Raw genomic sequence first — 12,045 nt, 5'->3', positions numbered from 1 at the left:
GTAAAACAAAAAACAACAAACAAAAAGTGTGTCTGTCTTGGATTTTCAGACAGTTGCTTGACACAGAGGCTGCAGCAGAAGGTGGTAGGAGGTGGGTCAAATCGCTCCTCTACTTGGCCCATTTTTTTCCCTTTTCTCTTTTGGTAGCCGTAGGGTAATGGTCTAATAGGAGGTTTTTGCGCCGACAGAGCTGACGACCACGATGATGAGGAAGACGTGCAGACGCCCGGGGACAGGACATTTTTAGTGCCAGAAGAGGAACTTGTAGAGGAGAGCAGTCAGTCCTTTTACCGAAAACAGGAGGCACTTTCCGTCCAAAGGGACGCGGAGACTGTACAGCCATACTTTCCCTTGGCATTCGCAGAATCCCCGGACAGGCCTCTAGCCTTCAACTTTGATTTGTTCTTGCTGGACAGTCTGACGCTGCCAAGACACATAGTGCCTCGCGACTCTGATGAGGAGAGGGTCTCCAACGCACTTACCTTCGAAGACGCAGCCAGCGCAATAAGTTACTGCACACGCAGCCTAGAGATTGGGTGGAAAGACACGCTTCCTTTGCCCTCTCCGTCTGATCCAACCCAGAAGTCTCCCCGTCGCAAACATCTACTCAGAGACCTGAACAAGTGGGAACTTTTCCGACGTGACGGGGCAAAGTTGACCGAAGCCCTAACTAGCAGACAAGCGCCTTTAGACAGCAATTTAAACCTGGTTCGCTTGGACAGGTAGGTCGCTGGTTTTTTTTTCATTTTCATATGATTGGATTTGATTTCCGCGTTAGGCTTAAACTCTTACCCCTTGGCTAATGGTCGGAGTATTTAGATCTCCTATTTTTTTCTCTTCTTTAAATGACTTCGTGGACAGATAGATCTAGCCCGCCGGACCTTTGGATCATTTTTTATCACCTGTTACCGGCCAGTCAGACTCGCCTAGGAAGGATGCTCAGCTTTTCCCCTGAATTAAACCAAATATGAGCAAAGCATCTACTTGCAGAGACTTTGACTCGATTAGAATGATTCCTTTTGTGGAACAATATTCCAGTTAACAACAAACATATGAAACATATTCCAGTTGATGCTAGGCAGTCAGAGCCCCTTGGCTCTTTTAGGGGCGAGCTTCAGGATTTTGACTTTAAAAGACTCTTACATGTCTTTGATGGCGAACATTATCGCACTTTTAAAATAATCTGTCCTAAATGTCGTCGGAGCTACAAACCCACTCGGTTTGTAGCTCTTAGATTCTAGTTTTTGCCTCCTTTTTGCGTGAGCGTATTAGATCTAGGGAATGGAGGGGCAATAGGATGCTTAGTTTTTTGTTTCAGTTTTTTTTTTTTTTTTTTTTTTTTCGGTTTCTCTTTCAGTTTTGTGTCTCTGTTTTTCGTGTACTTTGTAGAAATACTTAAGTAAATGAATCAATCCATTTCTTTCCTCAATTCTTGTTTGGTAATCCTTCGTCTCCATGTAGGTTTGGAAATATCATGGTCTGGAATGCACCTCCCTGGTCCCTGGCCAGCCCAGAATACACGCACGGCTTTCCCAGGAAGCTCGTTACGCAAGACCACGGGGGTTTTCTACCGGGCAACATAACAGTGTCGGCGAAAGCCAGTAATTTGACGTTGAGGCGACTGGCTGTGTGCGACGTGGCCTGCTTGGTAAGTCGGGCAACCACCGCGGGCTCAGGTCTCAGCAGGGCGCGACTCCTAAACCTCAGGTACGCGGCCATCAGATATCAGAGCGGAACATTCTGTCCGCAGTACCTTGCGTCCGCCATGGTGGAGTACGGCGTGAGCTTCGGCACCTTTGAAGCCCTATCGCCGGAGACCTTAGAAACGCTTCACTCCAACCTGAACCCAGCTTGGAGAGAGGGCGACGAGTCGTCAGCCGCGGAGGGATCCAGCCCTAGCAACGAGGAAGACGACGACGCCGACGAACCCCTGATAGAGTGTCCGCAAAGCGTCATGCGGGAAATCGGCAAGTCGTCCAGCGACGGCACTGCGCAACGCCAGTCCTCCCGAGAGACGGACAGACTGCTCTGCGATCTGCTCGCGCGGCTAGCTAGCCAACCTGGGCAGCAGAGTGACTCCTCGTCCGAAGGGGACGGCGGTGGGGCCGAAAGGGCAGCAGAAGCCACCACCTCCACGGCTGTCGCCGGCCTTGCCAGAAGAAAGAAGAGAAGGGCTTCCTCTGTAGGCGCTGCTAGAACCAAGGCGACGCGCACGGAAGAAAGGGCGCTGCCTGAGGGCGGACAACCAGGTAATGATAAGGCTGAAAAGCAACCGCGTTAACCAACTGCTGCCTTTTGTTTGATTGTCTGTTTTGTTCGGTTTTTTTTTGGTTTTTTTTCTGTTCACATTATTTATTTATTAATTTATTTATCTATTTATCTATTTATCTATTTATTTATTTGATTTTATTTTATTATTATTATTTATTTATTTATTTTTTTTCACTTTTTAAATGACAGCTGGAGCAGGAGCGACGACCACAGGCCAAGGCGAAGGGCAGACAGCGCAAGCAGAGGCAGAGGATCGCTGGGGCCTGAGGCACTCGTCGGTGCCGGGTCTCCGAATGGAGGATTTCCCCGACGAGGAAACGTGGCAGGCCGTGTCAAACTTCTTCAGAGACCACCAGCCACTTCGCCAAGAGGTAAACTTACATTCATGATCACCGATCAGATCATCACTGTTAAACCCTGTTGGATCATTTGTGTGGTGCCTCCTGGCGCACTGGTGATGTATATCGTCAATCTTGTTTCCCCTTCTTGTTGTCTGTCCCAACAGGAACTACAAACTGCCATGGCCAGCACAGCGGCAAATGCAGGAGGACGCGCTTGGAAAGAAGATCCGGAGGCAGTGCAAGAGGCCACCAGCCAGCGAGTCGCAGACGCGCACCGTCAAATGGTGGCCGAGAAGATGGCAAGCCTCTTTGTCATTTGCGCCGCTGCCTGTGACTGCCCAGAGGAGAGCTGTGCCCTGAAGGCCGGTCGATTTTGGCCGCAGATGGAGCCAGCAGACCCCTGTCGGCGACAACCACCATGTCCCGTCTGCAGGGTGTTTGCTCGCCACCTGGATCTCTGCCATCTCCTCGCTAGGAGCTCCACTAGCAAGGGCGCCCTCTTCAGCCGACTGCTGGCCAGTGCGGTGGCCGTCCACCAACTCTACGAGCTGGCAGTCCCCAAGTCATTGCCCCCCGGCCAGAAAACTACGAGGAAGCAGTCTGTAAAGGCCTTGCTGTGCTCCCTTTTAGAAGTGGAAAGAAATAGGTTGCAGTGCATCCGACGCATCGGGGAGCTAGCCCTGCTGGTGCCCCAGCTGCTCTGCGTTCAATTGTCCAGTGGTCGAGCGGCCTTCTGGGAACAGCTGCGGAGGGTAGCAAACACGGTCATCGCCCAACGCGGTCGACAGGCCAAACTGCTGGCTCTGGAAGCCATCCGTAAGAGGTTGCCCGACGATTCTTCCTGGAAGGACTTTCTGACCCCCTCTCTCCAAACCTGAAAAGTGTCCTATTCTAAATGGCAGTGACTGCGCCTGCGAATGACTTGGACTTTGCACGCGTTCAGATTTTTCAATTGTGTTAGGGTTAGTTTGTTTTTCTTCCTTCCTTCCTTCCTTCCTCGTTCTCGCTGTCATGTTCTGTTCGTCACTCACCGGCGCGACCGATCGCCGGTCTAGGACTCTTTAGCATATAGAGGTTCGGTACTATGTTAGCTATGTTAACCATCTTGTCAAAAATGTAGGTAGTTTCGCCCTTAAGAATCTCAGGAGAAACAATCACTTCACAAGCTTTACTTTTTACCAGTTCATCAGGTTCGACGGCTAGGAATAGATCAACTGATTACAAGTACTTTTAAGTTTGAGAGGAAATTGAATGTTTTATTGTAGTGTAGCTTCTTATTTAGTTTGAAATGTGTCTCAGTATAATCATAAGTTGGCTAGATACTATTTTGTTAAGTACACGAGCCCACAAGCTTTTTACCTTGAATTGTTATCGTGTATAAATAAAGATTCTACTACTACTACTACTAGTTTTATTTCAGGAGGACGCTTGTAAACTGAAGCCACTCCATTAAATCTTGTTTTACAACGAAAACAACCACTGTGTGTGTGTGTGTGTATCTTAAATTGTTGCTCTAAGGGTTGGGTTTTTGATATCTACAGGTGTTTTCTTCTCTTCTATTTTTTTTTTTTTTTTTTTTTTTCGCAAATAGATTTGGACATATTATTTTTGGAAAATTGCAGAGCGCAATTGCATTCAAATCTATGAAAAAGAGTCATACTGAAATCAGAAAATCCAAACTCAAACATTAAATCTAAATATCTCCTTACTCAAATGATTCCAAGTCGTATGTTATTAAATCATCCATATCAATCATCAACATTTTGTTACAGGTTTCAGTTCTTCATCAGTTTGGTTACAATAGTAACACCATTAGAATGGAGAGATCCATTTCATGTCAGAGTGGCAATACCAAAGGAAGGAAAGATGGGAAGAAATCTTGGGAACAGCTTACCGATGCCAAGTGGCCATGCCCAAAAAAAGTCAAACTGTAAAAATGCTGTGTAGTAGCACGACTCTTTACAGGAATTTCTAAATATCCTGGCTATGCTACCGTATTTAAGCGAAAGAGAATGTCAGATTGCTCGTTAGAAATTTCATGGCAATTCTAGGTTTGTCAGGGTCCACGAAAAAGTCAAGTTTGTGTGACTAAAACTAGAGAGCTCGTTTGGGAGGTTGGAATTTTTTTGCCCTATGTACTTCTATAAATATTATCCATACCTCCCCCCCACAGAAGGGACTTTTCTTAAGACCCCCTCCCAACACTCTGGAAATTGCAATGAAGGTTCATACATTTCCTTGAGGCTTTTGGCCTTTGAGATTCCCCCCATTCCCAAGAATTTTCAACCCTCTCTTTAAGCGGAGTATGGACATTTTCTGGAACTACACAATGCCAATTGGGTTGTAGCCTTGCTTCTGCAGTCCTACAACAAATGTAAGAGGACAGAAAGCATAGGAAGTGTGTTTTTTTTTTTTTTTTTAATGTGAAATTGAGAAGAACATTGGCACGCCATCCACTTTTTCACAATCAAACAGTGATTAACACAATGGTTAACACACGCTTTTAGAATGAAATCATTCATAAGTAGTTTTCCATAATCCTCCAAATTCCATTCAAACAAGCTATGATCGTATTGACACCAAGTTCCACATTCACATGGGAAAGTTTTCATTTGGCATTGTCACATTGTTTGGAACTAAACATTAGAAACTAGCTTCTTTTAATAATGTTGTAAACAACTTTGCTATTTGTTGTTCACAAAAGTAAGTGAAATAGAAATGGAGAACTTTCACTTTGCTTCCCTTGTTCATTTCATTAGCAACTCTGACTAATTTCCTTGCAAAGACACTTCCCCTCTGTCGTGTGCTTCATTTCGATCTTGTTTTTCTCACTCACATCCTTTGGGAAGGAGAATTGTGAGCATATCCGTACACACACAAAGTAATCGTGCCATGCAATACATCCTTGATCAGTTATGATCAATCCATCACTATCACTAGTAGCTTTGAGAGTTATTGTAACAGTTTCAATTCCTAGTGAAACCACTCTTGGAGCTGGCTCTGTAATTGACCATAGCCCACCACGGTTCTATTACTTGAAATCAGATTTTGCATGCTTTGCAGATCATTTCATGTCGCTGGACCTACAACAAACAAAGAAAAATTACGATTCGTGCAACATATTGCTACAACCAGCTAAAAAATTCCATGTGAGCTGTTTCCAGCAAGTACTTCTCATATTAAACCAGACATTCAGTGTAGCTTCTACAGAAAAACCCTGATCAGTCATTGCAGCTAGGACATGTATATCTAAGTCCAATTTTTGGGGCTGTAACATTTTTAAAAGGCTGACTCGACTCAGTAACTTGCCATGCCCCGAATATATCTCCGAGCGAACGTTTTGGGTCGGTAGAAAGAAATTAGACACCTCAATTAACACAATCGCAACTTACATGCTGCTTAACTGCTGCTACAAACTGCTGATTGACTCTTTCATCGCCTTCTAAAATGTCTAAAATAACTTCCAAATCGTCTCCCCATAGCAAGCGCCATCTTGTTTTGAATGTGACTTGTACCTTCAACCTCAGAGGGCTCCCATTCTTCTTACCGTTTGAACTTCTCCGGCTTTCATAACCACTTCCCGTTCCCTCTATTAACTCTGATCAAACTTTATGATTCTCTCATAGTTAAACACCGCCTTTCACAAACTCCAGATTCTCCCAGCCGCACGCCATACATTATTCATTCTAGTCTATCGAGGGAACAGTTTTTCTAAGGCCCAGCCCTCTCGCGGCGGCCGCATCAAGCCCTCACAAATTCAACTTTTTAGCTCATCCTCAAAGTTTATCATTCTCTCATAATTAAACAGCGCATTTCACAAACACGAGAGTGTGACAGGCGCGCGCTGCACTTTCTATACTATTGAGGGAACAGTTTTTCTAAGGCCCAGCTCTCTCGCGGCGGCTGCATTAAGCTCTCAAAAATTCAACTTTTTAGCTCATCCTCAAAGTTTATCATTCTCTCATAATTAAACAGCGCATTTCACAAACACGAGAGTGTGACAGGCGCGCGCTGCACTTTCTATACTATTGAGGGAACAGTTTTTCTAAGGCCCAGCTCTCTCGCGGCGGCTGCATTAAGCTCTCAAAAATTCAACTTTTTAGCTCATCCTCAAAGTTTATCATTCTCTCATAATTAAACAGCGCATTTCACAAACACGAGAGTGTGACAGGCGCGCGCTGCACTTTCTATACTATTGAGGGAACAGTTTTTCGAAGCCTCAGCTCTCTCGCGGCGCCTGCATTAAGCTCTCAAAAATTCAACTTTTTAGCTCATCCTCAAAGTTTATCATTCTCTCATAATTAAACAGCGCATTTCACAAACACGAGACTGTCACAGGCGCGCGCTGCACTGTCTATACTATTGAGGGAACAGTTTTTGGAAGCCCCAGCTCTCTCGCGGCGCCTGCATTAAGCTCTCAAAAATTCAACTTTTTAGCTCATCCTCAAAGTTTATCATTCTCTCATAATTAAACAGCGCATTTCACAAACACGAGAGTGTGACAGGCGCGCGCTGCACTTTCTATACTATTGAGGGAACAGTTTTTCGAAGCCTCAGCTCTCTCGCGGCGGCTGCATTAAGCTCTCAAAAATTCAACTTCTTAGCTCATCCTCAAAGTTTATCATTCTCTCATAATTAAACAGCGCATTTCACAAACACGAGACTGTGACAGGCGCGCGCTGCACTGTCTATACTATTGAGGGAACAGTTTTTGGAAGCCCCAGCTCTCTCGCGGCGCCTGCATTAAGCTCTCAAAAATTCAACTTTTTGTCCAATCGTCAAACCCCAGGGGACGACACAGCCCCACTTTAAAAAGTCCATGATCTCACCTAATCGGCCTCTATTCCTTCCAAACGCTGCCGACTGAACACCGCAAAAGACAACTCAAGGGTTAAAACAATCTCTTCTCCCATCCTAAGAGAGAAAAACCAGCGGGGAAAAAAAGATGGCCTCTCTCGTAGACCTGTGCTATGCTTCCGACGACGACGAATCACAGATCCTAGACTTTCACGATCAAACCACGCAACATCCTCCGACTTCGACTTCGACTTCGAATTTATCGCCTGTAAGCCACGAGGCACAGGCAACGCAGCAAAAATCACCACAACCAGATTGCCTTGGCCAATTGGACAGCCCGCACCATTTGACTCCTACACCTACCCGGAAAAAACTCACCTACGCCCTAAGTCCGCGAGATATCCCACCCGATGTGGACGTCTTTCTGGATGCTGTTTCCAATTACTTCACTAGAGCGGTGAACCTTGAACGACAAAGTGCAGCCGTCGCGCAGTCCACTTTCCTCAAAGCGCGTGAGCGCATGATGTGTAAGTCACTACATGAACACTTATTATTCGCAGTCAATTACCTTGCTAGCTTATTCGCATTCAAATATCTCGCTCGCTCGCAAGCAAGTAAGCAACACACACGTGCGTCACACCTGACCTGATTTTCTGTTTTTCTGTTTCATCTCAAGGCTACCTTGGATTTTTGAAGAGATATCTCGGAATGGACCTAGCACCAGATGTTTTTCTCCGCCTAAGTCTCATGGAACAATATTTCAACTTTCTCAGGGTGAGTGCAGATTTGAATTTTGGCAATTGTTTCTTGTCGCCTTTAGGAAATAACTTTGCCGACAAAAACTGCAAAACTGTCTCAAGCCATCTGATAGGACGGCAACAAAGGTAAAAGAAAAGGAAAAATCACAAATTGTGCCATATTTTCAGGCTTAAATTGTGCAGCAAGATACAACCGTTGTGCCCCATAAATCATTCGAGTTTTTCAGGCTTCATTGCTTTTGTTTGACCAGCTTTCAAAAGACGTTCTTGTCTTGCAAGTTTGCAGCTTGTTCAACGTCAGCAATATTTTTAACTCGGCCAATGCCCTACTGGTCTCCCCGCAGCCGTCACGTTTCGCGCGGCGAGGCACGTGCTTGCTTGAGACAAAAAGGACACCTTGACAAATATGACATGACGCCCTTAGACCGCTGACCATAATGCTTGTCTCTTGAATCAAAATGGCTGCCGGAACTACTTCGCCGGTCAGCTCAGCTCTGCCAATTTCTCTCACTTGTTTTTTGGTTGTACGTGACCTTCAATAACCTGGATTTACTCAAATGTTGTTGCTAGGACGAGAGGCAATGCAGTTCGGCGACAATTTCAAACCACGTGAGCTCACTGCTTTATGCGGTGAAGTTTCTGCATAAGGAACACGGTCCTGGTTTCAAGGATGTACAAATGATTCGTCAGTTGAGAGCACAGGCAACGATATTTCAAAAGCAAGGCGACAGAGAACGGCCTTCGTCGCGAGAAGAGTTCGAAGCCCTAAATCGCTGGCTACCCTGGTGAGTTCTCTTTTGTTCTTTTGAGCCAGTACCTGTAAACTGGCAAATTAATAATTTTAGCAATGATACTGGTATACTGTAGGGACCAATGGATTTGTTATTGTCCATTTGAGATATGTATCAATCAACTTGAACTGAAGTAACAGGGGAATCAGGAAAATTGCCCTTCAGAAAAGCAGTTGGAGAGCAGTTCCCACATGGAATGTCTTTGTCAGTGTTTTCTAGCTACATTCCCACAGAGAAAGTATTAAAGATGTTAGCATTAGCACAGGGATTGTCAACAGTTTTACCACTTTCAAGAATACTGGGAAATGTAATCAGCTTTTACTTTACCAATGTTGATGATTGATATCTAATTCCAGACCATGTTTTTCTCATATTCATCTTATTACACAAAAAGTCATTTTTAAAATCATCGGATTTGCTAGCTATAATTTTTTTCTTTGACAACACTATTCCTGAAGTTCTTACGAAGATACATCAGATTAGGATTTGAATGTGGACACCTATGGATCTGGGAATAGAGCTTATCTCTGTATTGTATTTTGGCAAGAATGCATTTAGTGATACCGGGCTTGGTAGACCACTTGATTTTGCGTTTGGAGAGCTTTCGACACGGTGCATGATAATTTACAAGTTGAGATATCTGATCATAGCAAAATATTGAATCTAGTGTTGGCATCTATAACGATCACTTGAGATGTTATTCCAGATCTAGACGTGAAAATTAAGTCATTGATAAATTTCTCTTCACCGAGTTTGGAAAAGTCATTTTTATAATAGTTTAAAACTTTATATAGTCTACATGTGAGCAGGCTAACAATTGTGCATGACATTGCAATATTTTTTGTTAGAATTTTAGAATTACATCTTCAGAAACTATTTCCTATGATAACCAAATTATCATACACACAGGATTTGCATCATAAATTTCCTTTAGAATGATCACACCTAACTTTCAAAATTCTAGAGAATTTCCTGCTATTGCTCGATTCCTTATAAAAGAAGTACAGTTAGTTAGTTTAACTCAGTAGTTCAGAGTGTCCAGACCAGCACTTACTAGCTCAGAACCTCTTGGTCACAGAAAAAGTAACTCCAGTACATGTAACCTCAAGGTAGTGACCTATTCTACTGAGGATTTGGTATGTCACATTTGACCTATTATTGCATGTCTTACAGTTTGAGTTCAAGAATAATATGCTTCATGTGTACTTATCTCAATCCAATTGTTTAGTCTTTGCTTGAGTCCTTATATTAGTTGATTCATGTTCAAAATGTGTCAAGATTGCATTCAGCTTTCAGAACCTTGCATTTATCTGTATACTTGACTTAAAGTTCATTGGTGAAATCAGATATCTCACTACAGTCTTCATTCTTTAGTCCATCAGTAATGACAGATGTTGTCCTGTCACTGAATGAGATTCTACCAGTCTTCCTAGTTTTAAGTCCAAGGAAAATATGAAATTGTGATTGAAATAATTCAGTCTGAGATTGTGTACGATCAGGAATTGAGGAAGATGATTAGAGACTAGATTACCACTGATGGCATTCATAGCATGACTATTTGCAAATATATTATCAATGAAGGTTGCTGATCTTTAAGTAATACGTGTTGATTGTGAGATGCAAGGTACAAGAGAAAAGGAGTTTAGCATTAGCAAGAAATCATTGGACTCAGGATGACTTTCACAATTGAATAAGTTTATATGAAAATCACCCATAATGAAGAGGGACTTATTTACCCTAGTTAGCCGAGATAAAGTTGACTCGAGATGTTCTCTGAACCTTAGGGGTAGAGGAATGGTGTCTATAGGTACAAGGACGAAAAACATTTTTGACTTTTCTATCAATTATGTGGACTTTCTTTGTCGATTCTAAGTCAGCCTCGTCGTTCAATCTTTTAGGGACGAGGTTGTGGCTGCCGTCTCACTCCAACGCGAACGCTTTCAATTGAGCTGGGAGGTCAACATGAAAGCCAGGGAAAGCTGCAACTTGGTCCTTTTAAGCCTGTATGTTTTCATTCCACCATCCCGGGGTCTTGAGATGCGAACTCTTCGAATTGTCACAGAGCCAGACAGCTTGGAGGCACGACAGCGGAAGGAACAAAATCTGCTGGTGATGAGGGAAGATTCGATTGTGCTCCACTTTAATGATTACAAAACCAAAAGCTCCTGTGGACGGGATGAGCTAACTCTGCAGGTGAGATAAGGACTCAGTTTTTAAGAAAGCCCGAAACGCTCTTGTGGCGCTGATGAAAAGAACATTTGTACCAGTTGCAAAGTCTTTGCAAACAATGTGCTTTCCAAACATATAGTTTTTATGCCAGCTCAAGGGAAAAAAGAAATGGACAGCATGTGTTGTTAACATTTGCCAAGTTGCAGCCGGCAAGGGAATTGGGTAGCTAGTTATTTATTTATTTTCTTACGATTATGAAGGATCATTGTAGATTTTGCCGATTTCACATGAACAAAGACACCATACTCATTACTGTGCGAAGAATTTTCCCATCGCTTTCTAAAAAAGGGGAAGTCAACTGAAAAAGGATCTGTCCTTCTTTTTTTAGCCTGGCCACGAGCTGTACAAAGTTCTTGCAAATTACATCAAGGAGTTTCGTCCACGCCTTACAAAGGAGGAAAGTGGGAACTTTTTGCTTTTGGTAAGTAGATTCAACTTATCCCCCGAAACTGGACAATATTCATGAGAACCCTTCAACTCATCACCTTCAACTGGAAAATAGCATGCCACCCTAACCCTAAGCCTCACCCTAGCCTAAAACTTGCCTATTTGTACCGAAAGTCTGCCCAGGGGATAAGTCATGACGTCCTGACAGCGTGACATTAATGACGTCACAACGACTTCAAATGTCACCCAACACGCGTCACAGACATACACGCGTATAGAGAAAAGACCAAAGAAACAAAAACAACAGAACAAAAACACAAAAAAAGCACAATAGTGACTTCGATGGCCGTATTTCCTCAAGTGTGACGTCATTGACGTTACTCTGACGTCATACGTCACGAAATACGCGTGACTGCACCACACGCGTGAAAGAAAAAGATCACAATTTTGAGTGAAATGTGCGCATCTCGT

General features: G+C 43.6%; 2 protein-coding genes across 3 annotated transcripts; both read left to right on the top strand.

Moving 5' to 3' along the window:
- Positions 1-121: 121 nt before the first annotated feature.
- LOC148715598 (uncharacterized) lies at positions 122-4,265 on the top strand. Its single transcript, XM_088746751.1, has 4 exons — positions 122-722; positions 1,462-2,249; positions 2,461-2,642; positions 2,777-4,265. Exons 2-4 carry the CDS (start codon positions 1,475-1,477, stop codon positions 3,488-3,490), a joined length of 1,671 nt encoding a protein of 556 aa, XP_088602877.1. The 5' UTR covers positions 122-722; positions 1,462-1,474; the 3' UTR covers positions 3,491-4,265.
- Positions 4,266-8,063: 3,798 nt separating this feature from the next.
- Positions 8,064-11,682, top strand: LOC148715597 (uncharacterized). Of its 2 annotated transcripts, none has more exons than XM_088746748.1 (4): positions 8,064-8,183; positions 8,738-8,952; positions 10,857-11,151; positions 11,516-11,682. In XM_088746748.1, the coding sequence occupies exons 1-4, from the start codon at positions 8,118-8,120 to the stop codon at positions 11,651-11,653; spliced, it is 714 nt and encodes a 237-aa protein (XP_088602874.1). In that variant the 5' UTR covers positions 8,064-8,117; the 3' UTR covers positions 11,654-11,682. The 2 variants fall into 2 exon arrangements, with proteins under 2 accessions (XP_088602874.1, XP_088602875.1); XM_088746749.1 differs by lacking the exon at positions 8,064-8,183 and adding an exon at positions 8,611-8,649 and having other exon boundaries at positions 11,516-11,681.
- Positions 11,683-12,045: the final 363 nt, after the last annotated feature.

Source organism: Stylophora pistillata, unplaced genomic scaffold (genome assembly GCF_964205215.1).
Source record: "Stylophora pistillata unplaced genomic scaffold, jaStyPist1.2 SCAFFOLD_1563, whole genome shotgun sequence".
Taxonomy (NCBI): Eukaryota; Metazoa; Cnidaria; class Anthozoa; order Scleractinia; family Pocilloporidae; genus Stylophora; species Stylophora pistillata.
Note: the sequence above shows the minus strand (reverse complement) of the source record. Positions and strands in the feature narration are given on the sequence as shown.